Source organism: Rhopalosiphum maidis, chromosome 2 (genome assembly GCF_003676215.2).
Source record: "Rhopalosiphum maidis isolate BTI-1 chromosome 2, ASM367621v3, whole genome shotgun sequence".
In the NCBI taxonomy this organism is placed as follows: Eukaryota; Metazoa; Arthropoda; class Insecta; order Hemiptera; family Aphididae; genus Rhopalosiphum; species Rhopalosiphum maidis.
The window spans coordinates 76,774,826-76,797,174 of NC_040878.1; the positions used below are offsets into that span (position 1 = coordinate 76,774,826).

Here is a 22,349-nt window from a genome sequence, read left to right on the forward strand (position 1 = left end):
ATTTTCGTGTCACTTAATGAAATTATATATTTTGTTATTTCATATTATTCGATACAAGTGATACAACACAAAACGTGTTATGAGTGTTATGACAGTTTAAAAACCATAATAGACAACATTAATTCCATTATTTTTTTTTTTTATATATTACAAACAAATATGATCGGGGGGAAATGATTGGTCTTCCAAAATAGAACTCCAGTTATACCTACCATATTTATTTTACAATATTATAAAATCAATGGTCACATAAAACATATTATATCATTTAGATACGATATAATATCGTACTTATACCTATAAATTCAATCGTTACATTAAATTGTATACATGTATTAGGCGATTCAATATTTTTTACTTTTATGTTTAAGTTGCTTATGACAATTGCAAACACAAATATTGTCTTTTCTCATAATTATATAATAAAATTATACACTCGATACTTATTACCAAATGTATAAATTATATATTTAGTATACATAAGTATAGATATAGACACGTGCTGGAAATTTATTAATATATTACTCATATGGTGTGGCTATTATTTTAAAATATTACATAATAGTACATTTTTAGTACATTTTAGGTACTAAATATTGACAATTAGAGTAATATAAACACCAAATCCTGTAATACTATTACTATTAAAACGTGGAACAAAAGTGACAATGCACCTATGTTTGATTAACTGCAGCGATCGGCGTGTTTATTAGAACTGAATTGTTTTCCATTGGAAATTAAAACTAATAATTTATTGGTTATAGTTTCGGTCATTTTTATTTACAAATTATTCTTGTAAATAGAATGATAACTATGAAATTTAACAGTCTTGTGAGGTATACTCTCTAAATCGTTTAGTTCTAAGGTCATTACATATTACAGCGTTCAAACCAGAGAAACTGCAAGAAGATCATTGGATGCACAGTATAATGTACGTCGATGTTTTTCCACTACCCCACTCTTTATAAATATTTCCAATATAAATTGGGCATTGTGAAAATCGGCCACAACACTGCACGCAGAGTTCTTCCTGTAAGCACGACTATAGCTGTGTTGTAATTCGTATAAGCAACTATGAATTCATCAATGTATCCAAACGTAAGTGTAACAGATTTTAATAACTTTAACATTATAATATTCGTTTATTATATATTCGTACTTGCATCGCTTTTGTAAAGGAAAATCAAAATTATTTATATATTTATTAAAGTGGTCCATGATATTGTACTTTTATCAAAGATAAAATTGTTAGATAGGTGCTAGGAAATTGTTTGCACTGTGGGTAGTCACTAGTCAATTAATAGTTATAAATTATTGTTTAATTTTTGGTGATATTATCGAAAATTTAGAAATAATCGGTGTTGCAAAACCAACTCATTGGATAAGCACTGAAGTGTAACCGGTTATCGGTTGTTGTTGTTATTATTATAATATGTGTATAATAAATTAATATACACCTTCTCAAAATAACACCCACGAATGGAGAAATCTTTCTAGATGTACCTACATTTCTCTTGTAATCGCATATTGATAAAATATTTAAGTCTTTGGTATATAGGTATTTGTAATGCGACATAATATTAAAATTAAAATTCTACTACGTAATTTCCCTGACTATATTTAAATGCAATACAAAACAAGATTCGTATCATTGAATTAAATACCCGCTTTATAAAGTTTTTTTTTAAACCCCATTAAAAAATGTATCGCTTAAATTGTTATTTAACCTGACATTTTTACACCATTACGCGTTTCTGAAGAGTATTAAATTATTCGACACATAATCGATTTACCTATATTTTATTTTTCGTACAATTTACCGAGTACAATAATAATTTTATTTAGATATTTTATTTGTTATAATATAACATTTTCCCGAAAACAAAGTTTAGATAACATACAACTAATTTCATACATTTGAATTCACTTGATTAGATTTAAAGGATATTTAAGGATAACAGAAAATAAAAAAAAAATTGATACATTTTTTTTAATGTATTATTATTTCATAACATTATACCTTTATTATATTATTTGTTTATCTTTATGTCACATCCAATAGTATCTCAAGACGGGTTTTTCCATATTTTATTGAGTACGTTTACAGAAACTTGAAGTAATAGCATTGCCCGTTGGTATGTTTATTTGTTTAATGCTGAAAAATTGAATTTAAAAGTGTTATATTGTGTTTCAACATTTTATCAAAAGTTAGATTTTTGTTTTTGCTGTTATATTTTTTTTTGATTTGAAAACGACAACATACATCTATTTTTCTCATTTCAATTACGTATTGTTTATTATGATGTAATTAATACTTAAAATTTCCAAAAAGTATATTTTTATTGGTACACTGAATATGTAAGGTTAATAATTATTTTTATAATTAATAATTTTAATGACTTGAAGGAGATTTTGAACGTTTATAGGCATTTCCCTAACATACTCGTTATAGTTGATATTGATTGTTTATTTGAAATTTAAATTATATTTTTTTCATATTAAATGTAATAATTAATTAGCATTAGAGATCGATTATATTTTTAAGATTAAATATTTGGGAAGAAAAAATTTGAGCTTTCTAAAAACCGATTGAAGGATAACAAAAATACGATTAACAATTTATTGGACAACGACTAATAGATTAAAACAATATATTAATTACCTATCTTAAATTATTATAAAAAAGCATAATTGAAATTACGAATATGAGTAATATAGTTTTTATGTTTATCAAATAATTATGAATAATTCAAGTAGATGAATAATAAATTAAAATATTACATCCAAAAATCTCAAATTGACGTGCCGAATAGCAATGACTTACGAGTAGTTATGAGGACATCATATAACTCGTACTTCATATTATGTTGTCTTTGTATATCACACCTGTAGCTTATAGCATTAATAGCAGCAAATTTACTTTCCAAATTTTTACCACAATTATTTTCAGTTAATATTAGAGTTACCTATTAATGAATTTATAAAGAAGAATATAAACTGAGCTCAACGTAGAGATTTTTTTATATTTTAATTTTAAAGCGAATCTTATTAATTTTAAAAATAAAAGTTTTAGTACATTCAACTGATTTTTAACTAATGCTATGGAAAAAAAAACCATTGCTCGTCACAGTTTATATAATTTTCTTAAATTTGATTATAACGACGTAAATGGTAAATCAGCTCTAATATTAACTTCATATAAACTCAATATTCAAGCAACCATATCGCTTATTTATTTCTTAAATTACACTTGTCGTAATTTCAAATTCAATTTGTTGTTGAACAGATGACCAGTGTAACAGTAGTAGCGGTGATGTTCGTTGCAGTCATCCTGGTTGCCGACATCGCGGAAGCAGCTGCGGCTGCGGCTCCACAAGCGCCACAGCCGGTGCATCTGCAGACGGCTCAGTTCGGACCGGAAGCCAGAGGATACGCGGCCGGTTACGGTTATGGCGGCGTCCAAGTGCCGGTGAGCGTCCACGCCGCGGCCGTCGTCGGCAAGTCGGTGCCCCTACACCATCACCAGCAGCAGTACTATGCCGACGGGCCCTCGGTGGTGGTCGGTTATGCGCCGTCGGCCGTCTACAAACCGGACCTGTCGGCGTACGCGTACGGCGCGTCGCCACACGTGGAACAGCTTCGCCGGTTCGACCCGGTGGTCCGGCCAGTGCAAACGGTGGTGCCGAAGGTGACGGCTGTCGAGCCCTCGGTGACCGTCCACAAGACGTTTGTTGACGTGCCAGTGTTGCACCATCACGACCAACGCTTGCCGTACGTTGCTGCAGGGCCGGCCGCGGTGGTGCAGGCAGACTACGCGTCGCCCTACTACAACTATCAGGTGGTTGACCGATGAGCGGGCCAAAAATGAAAACGAAACTCATCATATTTGCTCATGAACATTTATTATTATAATGATAGTGTATATATATATATATATTGTCGTATCAAAACGTTTTACGCCGCTGGTGCGGCGCAAACATATTATATTACAATTATTAAATTTACATAATGTTTTATTGTGCTCGTACGTATTATATTACATTTAACGTTTACACACGTGATACGCATTATTTTCGTATTGCGGTGACGTTTACATGTTTTTTTTATTATTATTATTATTACGAATTACACAATAATACCATATCGATCGTAGGACATTGTTATTATAATGCGATAGAAATATACAAGAATGAAAAGAATCAGTGGCGTTGTTTGTGATCTCGTCGTTCCGGTCGTCTGTCATCGTGTCGACTGTTTTGTGGTGGTCGTCGGCCGGGGAAGTCTTTACAGGTAAGCCGGAGCCGCGTACGGGTAGTAACCGTAGGGGGAAGCTGCGTAAGGTGCCGCAACGTAAGGTGATGCAGCGACGTAAGGGGCTGATGCGTAAGGTGCTGCGACGTAGGGCGCTGCGGCGTATGGAGCGGCGGCTACGACTGGGGCGGCTGGCACGACTGGAGTGGCCACGCTATGGGCCACGCTGTGTGAAGTGAACGAGCTGGCGTACGGTGCTGCAACGGCCACCGGAGCGACTGCGGCGGCGGGCACGAGTCCGGCAGGTTTGGCAGAAGCGGTCATCATGGCGGATGCGAACACTGCGACGGCGGCTAATGTCTGCACGAAACATAAAATACAAAAATCATAAATATATAATATAATGTCGACAGTGGCGTATTCAACTTTTTTCAACGAGAGAGGCGATATGATTTTGGACTATTCATAAACACCGTGTTATATAAAAAAAATTAATTATATTTTTGCATTTACCCAGAGATGATATAGTCAGATATATGAATATAATATGATTAATTGTGTGTAAAAGATGAGTTTGTATTATCTGTCTATTAGCTTACCTTACCTATATAAAAAATTAAAAATCACATGTAAAAAAAAATACTGAAAACATTAATTTTTATTTTAACAATAAATTATGAAAACCAATGGACAGAAAAAAAATAGGTGGAGATACAACACCCTTGTTCTCGCGTCCCTAAATGTTAGAAAATTTAATATTATTATTTTATTGTCGTCTGATTCATCGTGATTTGTTTGGGGAGTTTGGTATAGGCAATTTGTATTCGGGGCATCTAAGAACAACTCGGAAATCGTAGAACAATATTATTAAGGCAGAATTTGTAGTCGTTTAAAACATGATGTGATCGTAAAATATTGTATTATATCGGATTATGATCGAGTTTATCGTAACGATTTTGTAATAATTTAAATTCCAAACATTTTTTATACTTGAATTGGACACAAGGGCGAAAGATTGTCCAAATAAATAAGTACATCATGCTATTTAATGTAAGTAAATTTTATTTTTTTATTTTTTAATCTGCAAATTACATGATTGTTCGAGTATGTTCGTAAAAATTTAACGATTGTTTTTTAAAATTAATTAATGAGTTTTTATATACAAATTTACGCTTTTGAAAAACATCTAATATTTTTTCCTTCAATAATAAGAATAATAAATAATAAGAAGCTACATTTTGAATTCTCAAAATGTGTAATAAATTAATAGGCTTTATAAACTATATCTGCTTATGATTGATTCATTACATAGTAAAAATAAATATAATGCGTTGATACTTAATAAGTTATTTAATCAAACAATATTGAATTTTATTATTCATATGATATATTTAAAAAATAATAACTAAACTAAGCACATTTTATCATTAAATCAATATCGTTTTAATATTCGACTGTTAAAATTATAAAAAAAATATTGCAACTGTTAAATACTTGTACTTACGATTTTCATGATGGCGTTCATTTTTGGTATTTGGTTGGTTTGGTTAGTTTACGAGTTGAAAGAAGTTTGTATGGCTTTACAAGCTGCTGTTGTGCGAATGATATTTGGACAGAGATGGACTTGCATTTATATACGGACCGATGAAATTAACTCGAGTGTCCCACTCGTCAAATTTTGCAGGTGACCGTATCATTTAATCATTGCATATACATTGAAATTCATATTGTAAAATTAAATTATTTGGCATTGACTCAAACAGAGTTACAATAAGACGCAAATGTATAGTTAATATTATATAATTTGGACTATGCCACGATGTATGGATATTGAATATTAATCCGGAATTGGGTTACCGATAAAATATTCTAAAAACGCATCGGTTATAAGGTCGCACGGTGACCATATTTAGATTCTACGAATGAAATAATAACGCTGGTCAAAATGAATTACTTCATAATATTATCTTCCATACCTATCTAGGATATACTGCCTATGGAGACATATTTTTATTTTATTAGTATCTTGACTATAAATTTAGTATAGCTCGTGGCTAAAGAAATCGATTTATATTATTAACTATCATTTATATATTCAACTTTTTAAAATGTGCACGTTCTTACTATTATAAACGTTGCATTACAATTATACAGAAAGTTATAATCTATAAATGAAGTTATTAGAAGAGTCTAAGTATACCCATCAGGTAGTACTGAAGTCTGAAGTAGACACGGGAGAGTTTACCATCGGAAGATACATTGATTACTTACTTATTAAGCATAGTTATTGCCAATTAGTCATTACAATCGACACGACGAACAAGACGACCAATTCCCAATCTTAATATATAGATTTAGTTTTTAATATATCTTTAGTATATAAGTTGGAAGTTTTTACTACAACTTTCCTTTAATAATTTTCAAGTTTTGAATCAAAATCATTTTTAGATTTAAATTCCTCAATATTTTCATTGATTTTGAAAAAAATTATTCATAATGCATGTGTAAATTCCGCAATATGTTCATTGATTTTGAAAAAACTACTCATAATGCATACAAATTTATTTAGCCAAATATTTTAATTTTATTAATAGTTATCGTTTGATTTATTATAGTCTTGGTATAGTTTTATTAAATTTATAAAGTGATCAAAATCTTCAAATTTTGTAATTGATAGTATTTGATTAGTTATGAGTCGTAACTTATGACTTTTCATTGAACTTTTAATACATTTTTATAATACCCATCCGCTTATTTTGCATCCGTAGATAAGTTAAAATGAATTCAAATAGAAATGTATTTACGAATTAGTAGTAAAAAATTATTAATCTAACGCATAAGTTTAGAAATTCAGAATAAAAAAATAAAAAGACAAACACGTCATGCAAAATACCTATAATATTAAATTATAAATTAATAATGACATTTCTATTGACTGTTATGTTTAACTAGTATTTTGTTTGTTCGGAGAATGATAATTATTGTACATACTAGTTACTAGGCACATTTTGACTTTTATTCGAAAATGACCAAAATCGATGTTAAATATTTAATACTATTAGATTATTTTAATTTTTTTTTTTTTAATAGGTATGCGAATTTACAATATATTTGTCTTCTTAAAACACTATCTAAAAGTAACAAATGTGATGTTGATTTTATCTAAAGACTAAAATATTTTAATTTTAGGTAGACAATAAACTAAGAAAAAAAATTACAATTGATGAACACTTTAACGTAGTGAATTCTAATATATTAATCTATAAAAAACTAGTTTAAGTATATAATATTCAATATTACACACCTTACCATATACATTGTATAAAAAAATTTCTACTATTTTGCATTTTTAATTTTATTGTTTTATTTATACAACGGACAACTTATGTTATTTAGTTATCATATACACAGTAAGCAAAGTACAAGACATTATTCCTATTTACTATCATTCATACAATGTTTTGGATTCAATATTTCATGGTTCATCCCCTCGCCAACAATACATTATACATAATATATAGAAAAACATCCCTTATAATAATTATACTTATAATACCACATATGTATAGATTGTAAAATTGTATAAATTAATAATAAAAATAAAAGAATTTTAATCTATTTTTTAATTAATTCAATACTACATTTTTCTGACAACTTCTTATCCAATTACCACTACTTAGTCATTATAATTTTGGGTACCTTAATTAATTATCGAAGTTGTTATGTGTATTTTTGTAGATATACTGGACTTTTTTTTATTAAAAACTTTTACCTATGGTCTATGGATAATTAACACGGAAAATAATTTCAAGATATATCTTGGAATATAAATATAAGTCGCTATTATATTATATTTATAAACTTAAAAATCAATTATGATAAAAAGGAAAAACCTTATACATACGATAGTAATAGTAATTGACACACTTCTAAACTGTACGTTCTATGGTATTCATCAGAAAATTGAGCTCATTTTTATTATTAAGACGTGTAAATGTAATTTTTTTATTGTTGTCTTCCAGACAAGTCATGTATTTCACGTATTTATAAGTAAATGTTATTTAAATAAAAATGTCGGTTTTCAGTTATCGTATTTTATTTTCTTAAATAATTATTAAAGGTATAGTAACAAGTGAAATATATTTTTATTAAATTTAAAATTAATTATTTTTATTATGATTTTAGCACAATAAAATGTTATAACTGTTATAAAAAATAAAATAAAATAAAAAGTTCTACGAAAAAAGTATTGAAAGAAAAGTATTATTATCAAAAAAAATTAATTCCAGTCGGGTTTCAATCAATTTTATATATATATATATATATATATATAATTCGACTATTATTTCCAATCATAAACAATTATTCTTATTTTTAATATACAGCTATAAGCTTATAAAAGTACAGATTTCTTTTTTACTGCACTAGATTTCCACCACCATTACTTATATTTATAATTTTGATATCTTGATTTATTAGTCAAAACTATGTTATCTAATTGTAATTATCAATATAAACTATGGTCTATTCTGTATGAGATGTATAGGATATGTATTTGTATTTAGTATTTATAGTTTGGTTTAATAGATACATAATGTATACAATAAAAATTTCGAGTAATAAATATTATTAGGATAAATCGATGATTCGAGAAAACTAAAATGGTTATTACATTATATTATAATATAACCATTGCTACCGATTTCTCGTCAATCAAATTGGCAATCATACAACAGCAATGGATTTCGCCATTTGACATGTTGTAAAAATAAAAAAATAATATTAGCTAGGTATACTCGGTACACATAAATAATGACATAACGACGATGACAACTTTGTGATACAATTCAGATCCAGGTCGTCGAGTATAAGGACGAATAAAAGCGAATCTCGATAATTAAATTGGTCGGTGGCCAAAATATAACAATTGGTCATACGAATAGATATCTACTACCTACACGATGTCGTTGTCGACGTGTTTTACATACCGATCATCAAATCTATTCGGACGAAGGATTTAACATGATATGATAGCGCAATTATTATTATAATATGGCAGTAATATATAATTGTATTATGACATTGGGAAATTCACCGAGTGTATGCAGAATATTATTATTATTATTATTATTATTATTATCCATCGAGCTCACAATCCGTATAAATACTACTGTCCATACGGCTGTAGGGTATCAGTCTTCAACTGTCCAGTCGACCTATCATACTATTATCATCGACAGTGTATCTTCAACGATAAACTCAAAATCAAAATGAGCATCAAAATGGTAATTATATATTTTTTTTTTTTACTAATAATCGTTATAATGTCGTATTGTTATCACTGCATAAGCGTACGTAGATTTCCATCGTAGAGTGTGCGGCTGATAAATTGTGCTCCTCCAAATATATGAATTGGCCATACCAATTTTAAAAAAATACTAATTATTACCAGTGTTATTAGAAAATAATAGGTTATGTTGCAAATGTTGAGTTTAAAAACTGTACACTTTAATTAAATCAGCTCATTTTATAATTACTGAAAAATATATTATATTTATACAGTTATAAATAAAAAATAATTAAAAGAAATTATCGTTACCAACTGAATACAATAATACAATAATATTGTGACATAATTATTTTCATTTTTTCAGTCGCTGTTCGCTATCGTAGCCTGTTGTCTGGCCGCCATGTCCACCGCTGCCCCGTCTGGTTTGGCTGCCGTTCCCCTAGCCGCTGCCGCACCGGTCGTGGCCGCTCCCGCCGCACCAGTAGTCACCGCTTACAGTTCGCAGTACGTGGCCAGAAACTATAACGGCATCGCCGTCGCGCCAGCCGTTGTCCCGTCCGCAGCCATCGTCGGCTACCCGGCGCCCGCACCTATCTATGCACCCGCCGCATACGCCTACCCAAGTCCTCTGGTCCAAGACTACTTGTTCTAAACTTGAGCACAAGTCGAGAGTTCAAAGCACACGCAGTATATAGTCGTACTATTTCCGTGCGTCGAAGTCTCTCTCCTTCGCGATCTTCATTCTTATACTTTATTTCGCAATCACGTATACGTCATATTATTATATTTTATTTGTTACGAAAACAATATTATTATTAATCTACTGCTGTTATGTTTATTTTTCATAATTCTTGTACGATTTTTAAAATATAAATAAACCGAAAGTTGTTTACTCTTCACAAACCACGAGTCAATAAAATGTGTATTATTGTTTTTATATATTGTTATCTGTTTTACCTATTATATTTGTGCAATTGGATTTTGTAGGTATACAGGTGTGGTTCACTGCTGTTGTGCTTTTATGAAATCACTGGCTAAGATTATCGGGTTACTATATCAACATAAAATAAATTTTAAAAATTTAAGTCTGGTGCTATCTCTCAGTAAATCCATTAAGGAATTTTATGAAATTTAAAAAAATTGATTTTTGTTTACCTTAAACGCAGTTGATGCTGTAGTTGAAATACAATTTAATTATAAGTATCTATATCCGCCTATTGTGGATATTATAATATTCTTACTCGCTAAAATGAAAATAATAATAATGGAAGAATATAACATAAATATTATGTACAGATACTAGTTAGTATAGTATTTAGAGTTTTTGTGATCGACGGTTACTATTATTAAGGTCTTATAATCATATACATTCTCATAATATTCTTATTAAATATAATATTGTAATAACATATAATTATAAATATACAATATATTCTTTAATAATGTAAAAAAATATTTTCTAAAAATACAAAAATAATATAAGGTACAGATCGCCCATATTATTTACTATTTAGTGTTTGATAAAATAGTCACATTATAGTTTATCAACTTATTATTATTATGTGTAATATGTATAATATGATTTACAATTATTGAAAAATAAGCCATAAATGTTAACCTAAAGCAATTAAAAAGTTAGAGTGAAATAATAAAAAATGCTCACGAAGTTATTCAAAATTTTAAGTGTTGAGGGAGTGAGATGAAAAGTAGGGATGGTTGCCAACGACAATTTTTTGAAGGTGACACAAAACAAGTTTTGTAGTTTCTTAATTTCAATATTTATTAATTACGACTGTAATCTTTATTAATTATTGATATATTTACGTAATAATAACATATAGGGGCGTATACAAAGGGGAACGTGGGGGACAGATCCCCCCATTGGATTTTTATTATTTTTTTTGTTTTTGCTTACACTATGCAGTATGCATTAAAATGCAATATTTTGTGATATTATGATCTATCGAGCTATTGAATTTGGACAATTTTGTCAATACTAAATATCATTATAATTTTATTTTATTTTATTTGTAGTAAAGTAATGTTTATTTAGTCGAAATGGTCAATAACGACTATGTTTATACTTTATTATAGCTTATCTTATTATTTTTATAAAGACAATACTTTATAATATATTAATATGTATGTAGGCTCGACTAAAAGGGCTATGCTTCCTCTGTGAGCCTGTGTTTAAAATGTTATCAGATAATATTATCGTTGTTATTACATTATGAGAAATTACTAATGAGATCATCATCGCTACGGCCGGTTTAGTTCACCGCGTATATATACGTAGTGCACTATATAGTACATAGTAAGTACTACGTACTTATCATTTATTTATCTGAAATCTAAAAAAAGACACTCACGGGATTGTTGAAAATGTGTGAAAATGTATTTGTTACAGCGACGGCTAAATGGCCTAACACTTATGCCAGTTTATAGAAATATTTAATTGCAGCAAAAGTGTTAGACTAACTAGCAAAAAAAAAGAGAAAACTAGATTTGTTAATTTAATTATTATTTATTTTATTTATACATTTAATGATGTTGCATTTTATAATACAGAAATGTTGACTTTATGGAGTATTAGAGTGAATAATCTACCATATTGTATTTAATGTGAATTTTGAATCAATTCTAATTATATTCATTCAAATTTCATTGTTCATCATTTGTTCTTATATTTTACTACCAAAGTAAAAAATTTTGGCAGGGCGGGGGATTTTTCAATTGCTCCCTCCCATTTAGTTTTTTTTTCGATCCCCCCCTTTCATAAATCATGTCTACGTCACTGATAACATACACGGTTTTTAGGCATTGGAAATCTTATTGTGATGATTTAATTTTCCGCGTTGGTAGTAATAATACACAATATTAAATATTATTTGTACTAGACACCACACATGACAGACAATATGCCAAATACCTATATTAATTCTATCGTTAGCAAGAACTGAGATTATAATATAGACAGCTACTCAAGATAAATAAAAGATTAAATTGGTATTACACCTATAACCTAAACTTCAGCAGCTGAGACACAAGTTGTTCGAATATATATCACTGTGTGATTTATTAAGTATATAAATATGAAACTATTATAATCAATTAATGAAATGCTGGAATAATTATACGTTTTAATTGCATATATTTTAAATGCATGACTTCTATTTCATTTTAATTGGGTTTAAATAACGTAATATACTCAATATTGGAACAAAAACTCGTTGCAGATAAAATCTTTATCGACATAAAATAAAATACGATCAACTTTAAACCAACACTCGTCACTCACAAATATCAATCTTTCGAGTTATTCCACAACGTTATAACTTATAAACTATGAACTGTTTTAAAGTTTACACAAGTAATTAGGCTTTTTTAAAATTAATGTTATTTTCAAATCAAATTCATACAGATATACTTTAGTGTTTACGTGGATTCCTATACAAAAAATGTTTGTTGGGTTGAATAATGAAAATGATTTAAACTATATTTACTATTATAAACTTAAATTTTTAATCATACAATGAACATTTTATTTATAAAAAAAGGAAACAACCCACATAGGTAGCAAATGAAAAATATTAATATTTTGAAAATATTTTATTAAAATTTTTCTTCAAATATTTAGTTTTAAATATTTTAGAAATATTATCATAATATTTTCCCAACAATGTTTTCCTATAATACATTGCTAGAACATTTTCAAAATATTTATATGATAATACTTTATAATCATTTATGGTGTAATATTGTGAAAGTGTATGTCCACAAAATATTTTCAACCTTATCTTGTGGATATATTTTCAAAATAATCATAGTTAAATATTGTATTATCATCTATGGTATAATGTTGTAAGAATGTATGTCAATTAATAAATTTAATTTATGTTAATTATTACAATATTAATAATATGTTTGTTAACAAAATATAATCAACTACAGTATATTATATTATATTATTGTAAATTCATATATTAATGCATTAATGCACCATGATGACAAATTATATCCATACATTATAATTTATTCCAAATTAGTTGAGAACAATAAAATGTGTATCACTTATATTATATGGATACCTATATATTATGTAGATTACATATAATATAACACAATACTAAAAAAATATAGTATGTAGGACTATTATAATCTATATAATAATATAATATATTCGAAATCAATACTTAAAAACAAATGATTATTGTTCATCATTGATCTATGATCTTATTAGTTACATAATTTATATTAAATTTATTATATCATTGGGAAAAATATGCCACTAATCGCTGACGCATGCGCGTTGAAGACTACATAACTGGCGACTTGTCGCTAACATGTACATCAAAATATTGAGCTGTGGATCCATCCATAATATATTATTCTATAATATTATGGTTTATTCCAAAAATTGAATTTAAGTACGTACCACTCGATTATACAGAAGGTGTGTCACAAATGATTTATTCTATTTTGTTGCAATTAAAAAATGAATAATTGTATCTATTTGGAATATTCAAAAATGTTTATGTTAGCATTTCCTATAAACATAGTATAATTTTCTAAAAATATTGACACTTTTTGAGTTATTTATAGACGTTTTAAATTTTAGATTTGTTTTAATGTTTTTCTATGCATGTTGATAAAAAATTATTCACTGAGTCAAAATTCATAAAAAGTTAATACAAGATTCCACAAAATTTTTTTCTATAATCATTTGAAGTTCAAATTTTGACAAATTTTGTCATGAATCACGTTTTGGAGTAGTAATAGTGTTTTAATTTTTGACTTCAGCCCTTCTTTGAAAAGAAAATTGAATCTAGTTGGTACTTTGGTGGGGGAGGGTCAAAAGTTGTAAGTATTTCCAGTAATTTTCAAAAGCGTCAGGAAAAACCCTGAAAAAGTAACGAAAAAACGGGAATTTTACGCATAACCACTTTTTGACAAAATTGATTTTTTGATTTTGCTGTAACTCTAATAATATTAGTTTTGAAACCTTATATTTTTTTATCAATTCATTGAGTTCGGTTCGGGCCACATACAAATCGTTGGAGGGCAGCATGCTGCCCGCGGGCCGCAAGTTGAGTATCGCTGTCCTAGACTTACAAATCATCCCCGTTTAGAATCGTTTTCAGTATACAATGATACCTGTCATTGCGTTCAAATTTAATACATCCATTATAGTGACCTTCTCTCCATCTATACTAGCTACTATACAGCAGAGGGACTTGCCCACTTTTTTTTATTTTTACAATGAATATATATCACATTTTTTTTTATTTTATAGTAGCATACGATAAATTGAAAATTCCTTTATTGGCATGTGTTGGAAGTATAAAATGTGTATAATCTCGTATACTTGATTTTTTAACGATATTTGAAAATTTAATACCATAAGCATGTAATTGAAACATTTGCTACATAATATAATAAAGTAACTAATATAGCCACATAATAGTATGTGTCAATTAATTAAATACAAGTTTATACAACTGGACGACTGATCATCGATTATGTACGTGTTTAATTTATTGATTCAATTAAGGACATCGTCTTTGTCGAGACTCATTGACTTATAATTAAAAATTCTAACGCAACTTTTAATGAATTCATGTAAAATCTAATATTAAAGTCAATGGCAGCTATACAAATGTTATCGATTCGAGACTCAACAGGCGCACATACGACATTTCACGTATTACCACTCGAATTTTAGCCAACAATAGAAATATTAATTTGATTTATTAAGTATGCGTTATTTTATGACACAGAAGACTATAAGTACGCCAATAAGAGCATACAATTATTATGCATCGTAAAAGTATTATTAATAATAATAAATTGTTCACAAATGTATAAAAATTACATGCAAACAATGGTGCCAATATTAATATTTCATCATGAATAATAATAAATAATAATAATATGCCTTTTGCATAGACCATAAACTGCAGTGTAAAATACTTAGAAATTGCTTTTAATTCGACACTTATAATAACATTTTAAGTTATAAAGTACGTGTGTAAGATATTATAAGAATTATTAAAAACTCATCCAATTTATGTTTCTCAAAAATAAGCTGTCATAAGTTTTTTTTTTATTGATGTCCTTTTATATTATATATTAGCCAGTTAATTTTTCAATCTCTCCATGAATATGCTTCGCTTATTTGATGTAATAGCATTCTATAATACTCGAATTTATAACTCAAAGTCCTTTTTAACATAATCATTTTTAAAGTATCATGTTGATAGATGATTTTATACGAGTTATGAGTATAATTTTAGAATTTTGTTTTTAAATCTGTACTCTAAAATATTGATGAAACGCCCAAAATGTAAAAACTAATTTAAGTCAATGGTAGCTAAATGAATGTTATCAAATCAAGGGACAAACATTTACATAAAGTGTTATCACTGGTTCCTTGGCCAGCGATTGCAATTATAACTAATTTAATATGCGTTATATGATACAACAATAACTATGTGAATGCGAGTATAATAATATTAGGTATGTGTAATTTAATATTATAAAATAGATTTTTGCAAATTACGTAATACGTATTCGTAACTGTATGAATAATATTATGGCTCCTAAATATATCATAAATAATATTTTTTTTTTTTTTTTTTTTTTTTTTAATATACTTTACACATTTCAATGTTAATTATGAGTACTTAGGTGCTAATTTTGATATCCAACTTGTACTTATACTTTCAGGTTTCAAAACACGTTTGCAGGATATTATGAAAATTAAAAACTCACCCAATTTACGATTTTTAAAAAGCAGCTGCCACTTATTGTTTCACATTGATACCCTAAAGCCAGTTATTTTTTTTTCACGATCTTCCCTTGAATATGCATCACTCGAGTACAATATTATTTTATAATACTTGAATATTTAATTTAGAGTATTTTTCTAAATAATGCAGTTACAGAGTTTTTTTAATCAATACTCTAAAATATAAAAAGAACATCAACAATTTTTAAAATTAATATAATATAAAAGACAAAAAAAATCACAGTTTAAAATTATAGTTATAGTTGTTAGATATTTTATATTAAATGCTCAATACTGCAGTTTATTGAAAAGTGAAAATGTAAATTTATAGAAAAATCTCGTTAGCCATAACACAAAAAATCTTTTCACCTACTTTAAGCAGTTTAAGCGAGTGCTTATGTTGGAGACATTTGTGATTGTGACACTTGATATAAATTCAATACAGTTTACTGGCCCTCCTACATCCCATTAGCACATTTGTGTTGTTACTTGATACTTGATGTAATACTTACCATTATCTCAAATAACATCGAAAACATTTGTATATACTATATTATTATAAGATATTCTTTATCATAAAGTATAAACGAATAAAATTATATCGATGAATAGGTAGACATTTACTAAAAACATTCGATTATGATAACATAAACCTATTGCTTATTAGTTATGAACTATATAAACCTAAGACTGATATTAAAAATTAAAATTACATTTTTATTGGTAATTTTATTAGAACTAAATAGTGACCTTTTATTAGTGCTTCTGTAGTCTTTAACAAAATAATAATATTTTAAAAATTATTTTGTATTCTTTAAATATATATTTAAACTGTAAAGCGTTATAATATTGTTTAGCTATTATCGTTATTCTTCACTTCTAAGAGAATATCAGTACACATTTTTATTTTCTATTTCTAACTTACTCGCAATATCATAGATAAAACTTATTTAAGTAAAATATTTATAATGATTTTTAGGTTATCCTTAAGTATTTAAAATCACTTATTATTAGAACCATAAAGAATAATCTTTTTGAGGGTTTGAAACATCGATTTTATTTTTTATTTCATTCCTTTTTTTTTCTACTTAAAAATAAAATATATTGTTCATGCCAATAAAATGGTTAGAAAATAATTTTAAAACACTAATTAGTCAAAAACGATTTATAATTATTCTAAGAAAAACATTTTTTTTTTTTTTTAATTACAAAAGTTTAATTATAGCTGTAGGTCTGTGAGAAAAAACAAATGTTACATTGACATCATCTATAAATATTTTTAATTATAACTATTATTTTAATTTTCATTGTTTTATGTTATTTTACTATGTTGAACGTTATTGCATTTTAAATAAATCTGTATTATGGTTATATATAAAATCCAATTTTAAATTGTATAACATCAATAGATATTTAAAGTATTTTCCACTTAAAAAATAATTTTATGGTAATAATTCTTTATTTAGAGAAAATATTGTTAGTAAATATTAATTATTGTTTACAATTCAAAAATAAAACAATTCATATTCCTTTTAGTAGAATTTGTCAACATTGAATCATGAATTTTTTACATTAAAAAAATGTACTAAAGACTAATAAATTATAAATTACTTGAATACAATGAGACTTAAATGTTTATTAACAGCCACTATTATATAGGTAATTTTACTGCGTTTGAATGGATTACATAACCCTTCAAATCAAAATGTCAATACTGTAACCAAATACATTGTATTATATGCAGTTATTGTTTTTCAATTATTATAATTCTTAAATTTAATATCGAAGTACAAAAAGACAAGTACGGTCTATTTGTACAATACCAACCTATGTATTTTCCATATTTTTCATTTTGATTGAAAGCCGCCGTATAAAAGTAAATAAAATATTACATTGTAATAATAAATAATAATTGTGTAAATAATTGATAAATCGTTTTATAGGTATGTCACAATTCAAAGACTCAGTGTAACATTAGGAAATACGCACATCGAATGGCTCAACAAATTTCGGTCACGTGCGATGATGGTCACAATATTATATCATAATATTATACCACCAACGATTCTTATAAATACAGTTATCGGTTACGCCTGTACACCAGTTATCAATTATTTGTTCGGCAGTAGTCTACAATATACATTTCATTCGTCTGTATAGTAATAATATATAATATTAATTATTATATGTACTAAACCGTTTTAAATACAAACAAACTTAACAACACTTGACAGAAAAATGAACGCTAACACTGTGGTAAGTTTATATTCATCACAACATATTATATTAACCATCTTTCATGTATTAAGCTTGCAGTGAAATAAATTAAATATTAGGATGATCAATATAGTTAGTCCATATCTACGATAAATTTACCTACAATATAATATTGTATATGTACCCACGAAATTTTCTTTCATTCGACGATACAGTATCTGCAAAGAATATTATTTTCTAATTTTTTACAATTCTTATTAGACAATAGATGATTCACTAAGCACACTCAATCCTATTTTCACCCTTTAATAATGTATTAATTTAAATTCTGATGTTTGAAATTTTTAAGTTTACTTAAGAACTATATTTTCAAACATACCGGTTAGGTATCAATCGATACCGGCCAAAAATAAAAAAATTAAAAGCTTTATTATGTTAAATGACAATATGCGGCTAAACATTAAAAATAATACTATTTATTCTTATATGATTATTAAATTTAAAACAATTTATCAAATGTTTTTGAAAATAATTAAATTTCCTTACAAAACGCTCGTATTTTAGATTGTTTAGTCTGTATCGTTATTAAAGGAATAACCGTTTTCGCTACAATATAATATCTGCGTATTAACATTATAGTGGTTGAAAGTGCTGTGCCAAGTGTGTATCGACATTTTTAAAAAACATTATTCTAGTATATTGTTGTTTGCTTATCCAGTATAAAATATCACCGCACGTCATTGATATACTACATGTTGGTTTTTTTTGTAACTGTTAAACCTTTAAGAGGAACGAAAATAATTATATAAACTTTAAATTTTCATTAATAAAAAAACTATGTTTGTTAATTTTTTACTCAAATACATATATACATAGAACCGTTAAATTAAGTATTAGTTATTGTTATAATTTTCAGATTATAGAATAAAATATGTGGTTATAGTAAAAAAATCAAAATTTTATATAGTGGTCTACAAAACTGAGTAAAGATAGGCAAAATCAATAAAATAAATTATTATAGAACAAAGCAAGCCCCAGAATTTTCGAATAAACTATTTAGGAAAAAATCAATTATGACACTTAATATTGACTACTTATAAACTTTACTATACCTTAAAATTATAATTTTATTATTGTTATTATTATTATTTTCTAGTCACTATTTGCGCTAGTCGCCTGTTGTCTTGTCACTATGTCCGCCACCGCCCCGTCCGGTTTGATCCATGTACCCTTAGCCTCAGCACCTATCGTGACCACCCCTATCCAACCAGTGGTGACCGCTTACAGTTCGCAGTACGTAGCCAGGAATTACAACGGAATTGCCGTTTCACCTGCTGTTGTTCCTTCCGCGGCCATCGTTACCTATCCTGCCGTAGCTCCAGCACCCGTCTACTCACCCACCGGACTCGCCTACCCAGGGCCCCTGGTTCAAGACTATCTTTTCTGAAGATAACTCTCAATTTTAACAAATATATTGTAAATAATAATTAATAATGCATAAAATAAATAATGTCCCGCGAAAATTGTCAAAACTGTTATTGAATACAATAATAATAGAAACGGTAATCTGTTAGTGAAACCGTTTCCTATAAACGATTTTTTTAATTTCCTTGCGGACAAAGCAAACATTTTCAAAAACCCGTTCAAATGGTTATTCCAATAAGCAGTATCAAACATAATAATAGTCCGTTTGTTTGTAACTCGCGTCATGTAATTACGCGTAGTAGGGTACTAAATAGATTTATCATTTACTACTTACTTACCTACAGTTCTATAGTATATAGTCCAGAGGTGACCAACATGACTATGTGCGCGAGCCACATATATTAAAGCAATTATATCAAGAACCAAATTATCTAATCTGTAGGTACTTTTATAACACAAAAATAATAAAGATAGCTAACATCCGATAAACATATCAAATTACGAAATATGAAATTATAAAACAATAATAATAATAATAATATTTTTTTTTATAAATGTATGCAAAAAAAATTAAAATTTTGGTTTTTTTAAATAAGACCGCGAGCCACATACGTCGATGAAAAGAGCCGCAATTTGGCCACCCCTGGTTATATACATACTGTGCAGTGTATACAATATATATGTGTACGGAAACGGAATGATCATGTACAAGAAGTAACTTCAGTTCAACTATGTTTGAATGTATTTACACAACATCATAATGTTATGATGACGTGATATTGATAATGATTATTAATAATAGTAAATATTGTATTGATCGTTCAAAAGCAAAAAATCGTGTAAATAATAATTTACCATGGTGCGTAATATTAATATATTATTCTTATATACGTATTATGACATAATCGATTAAATCACATTATTTAGAGTATTTTTTTTTTTTAATGTTTGACTAAAAAACTACACTAATTAGTAATTACACATAGCGCTGTATAAATAATAAGCAATAGGGAGAGACGTTTCCTCATGACATTTTATAGTGGCGCAAAGATATCATTTTGTTCATCCTTCTGTTTTCATCCCTAATTTAATGTATATTGCAACATGTTTGATAGCCTATATTTTGTAATATAATTTTATGGTTATTAAAGAAATTTATTTTACTATTAGTTATGCTGTAGGTTCAATTAACTGTATGGTATTATAATTTCGTAAGTTTTAGATTTCCAATACTCTGAGCCATTGTAGCGTAGAATTATGAAGATGTTTAATTTTTCTTGTGACAGCTGTGAGCCGAAAACTGTATATCATGACGGAAAGGTGTTTAACTTTTTAGTTTAACATAAAGAATATTTTTTTAAATTAACTGGAAAAAACTAAAAGATAGTACGATTGCAAATTAATCAATAGTTATCTGATTATTCATATTTATTACGTATCGATTGGTAAAATTAACCAACTAGATTTGTATTACATTGCATATAGAATAATAAGTATTTTATTTAGTTTTATATTCTGTATTAAATACATTTTAAAACTTTCTAATTTCATATTTTGCAGGTATTGAAATGTAAACTGGATTTAAATAATTACTATCAACGACGTACACGGGGGGGTATTTGGGTGTTCAAACACCCCCCGAGATATTTGGTTTTTGTATGGTTATTTACTTATTCTATCTTAATGTTAATTGTCATAATTATTATTATACTTTGATAGACAGGTATGATATTACAATAGCTAGGTAAATTGAGTCCGAAATACCGTTTTTGTGGTAAACTGAGTCCCGGATTTTAAAAGGTATAAGGTGAACTGAGTCCCTGGTTATACTAGGTTTAGTTTCCAAAACAGCACATTTTGTTTCTCACTTTTACAGGCTTTGATACTATCTGTTATGTTAAAAATGTGATTTTTTGCTTTTAATATCTAATATTATTCACAACGTTGTACATAAAAATCAAAATTAATTATGTATATAACTGGCGTGGTTAAAAATGTGCTTTTACTCATTGTAAATGATGACGATTTCTAGTCATTGAATCGAACACCGATTTTTTTCAAACTAGTTTTATTGGAAAAATATGTCTGTAGACTTAAATTGAAAAAAGAAAAATTAAATATAAAAAAGACGCTTCTTAAGAGTATAAAACGAGTACAAAATAATACAAATTCTCGTTATGATATTAAAATATAATATTCTATTTACCATAGGTACTACGTGTTATACATAAACATAATCGTCTATAGAAAATAAAAAAGGCGTTCATTCCTAATATCTACTGGCCGTTAAGAATAATGAACATCGCACAATAGCTGGCTAGTAATAAAAGAAAAAACGTTGTACTCGTCGTCTGGAAGGCACGGACGAAACCAGAATTT

At 27.8% G+C, this 22,349-nt stretch overlaps 4 protein-coding genes across 4 annotated transcripts; 3 read left to right on the forward strand and 1 right to left on the reverse strand.

The window, feature by feature from the left end:
- The first annotated feature begins 1,007 nt into the window (after nucleotides 1-1,007).
- Nucleotides 1,008-4,016, forward strand: LOC113551804. The gene is made up of 2 exons (XM_026954297.1): nucleotides 1,008-1,098; nucleotides 3,287-4,016. Exons 1-2 carry the CDS (start codon nucleotides 1,075-1,077, stop codon nucleotides 3,851-3,853), a joined length of 591 nt encoding a protein of 196 aa, XP_026810098.1. The 5' UTR covers nucleotides 1,008-1,074; the 3' UTR covers nucleotides 3,854-4,016.
- On the reverse strand, nucleotides 3,884-5,859 carry LOC113551805 (cuticle protein 16.5-like). The gene is made up of 2 exons (XM_026954298.1): nucleotides 5,756-5,859; nucleotides 3,884-4,611 (listed from the first exon to the last, which is right to left on the reverse strand). The coding sequence occupies exons 1-2, from the start codon at nucleotides 5,774-5,776 to the stop codon at nucleotides 4,285-4,287; spliced, it is 348 nt and encodes a 115-aa protein (XP_026810099.1). The 5' UTR covers nucleotides 5,777-5,859; the 3' UTR covers nucleotides 3,884-4,284.
- Nucleotides 5,860-9,426: 3,567 nt separating this feature from the next.
- On the forward strand, nucleotides 9,427-10,478 carry LOC113554040 (cyclin-dependent kinase inhibitor 1C-like). The gene is made up of 2 exons (XM_026957695.1): nucleotides 9,427-9,536; nucleotides 9,906-10,478. Exons 1-2 carry the CDS (start codon nucleotides 9,522-9,524, stop codon nucleotides 10,191-10,193), a joined length of 303 nt encoding a protein of 100 aa, XP_026813496.1. The 5' UTR covers nucleotides 9,427-9,521; the 3' UTR covers nucleotides 10,194-10,478.
- Nucleotides 10,479-18,444: 7,966 nt separating this feature from the next.
- Nucleotides 18,445-20,141, forward strand: LOC113554354. Its single transcript, XM_026958166.1, has 2 exons — nucleotides 18,445-18,584; nucleotides 19,702-20,141. The coding sequence occupies exons 1-2, from the start codon at nucleotides 18,567-18,569 to the stop codon at nucleotides 19,990-19,992; spliced, it is 309 nt and encodes a 102-aa protein (XP_026813967.1). The 5' UTR covers nucleotides 18,445-18,566; the 3' UTR covers nucleotides 19,993-20,141.
- The last annotated feature ends 2,208 nt before the right edge of the window (nucleotides 20,142-22,349 follow it).

Coding starts and splice junctions, on each gene's coding strand:
- LOC113551805 (XM_026954298.1), bottom strand. CDS start 5,776: ATGAACGCCATCATGAAAATC. Junction 4,612..5,755: donor TGAACGCCATCATGAAAATC/GTAAGTACAAGT, acceptor TGTTTCGTGCAG/ACATTAGCCGCCGTCGCAGT.
- LOC113551804 (XM_026954297.1), top strand. CDS start 1,075: ATGAATTCATCAATGTATCCAAAC. Junction 1,099..3,286: donor ATTCATCAATGTATCCAAAC/GTAAGTGTAACA, acceptor GTTGTTGAACAG/ATGACCAGTGTAACAGTAGT.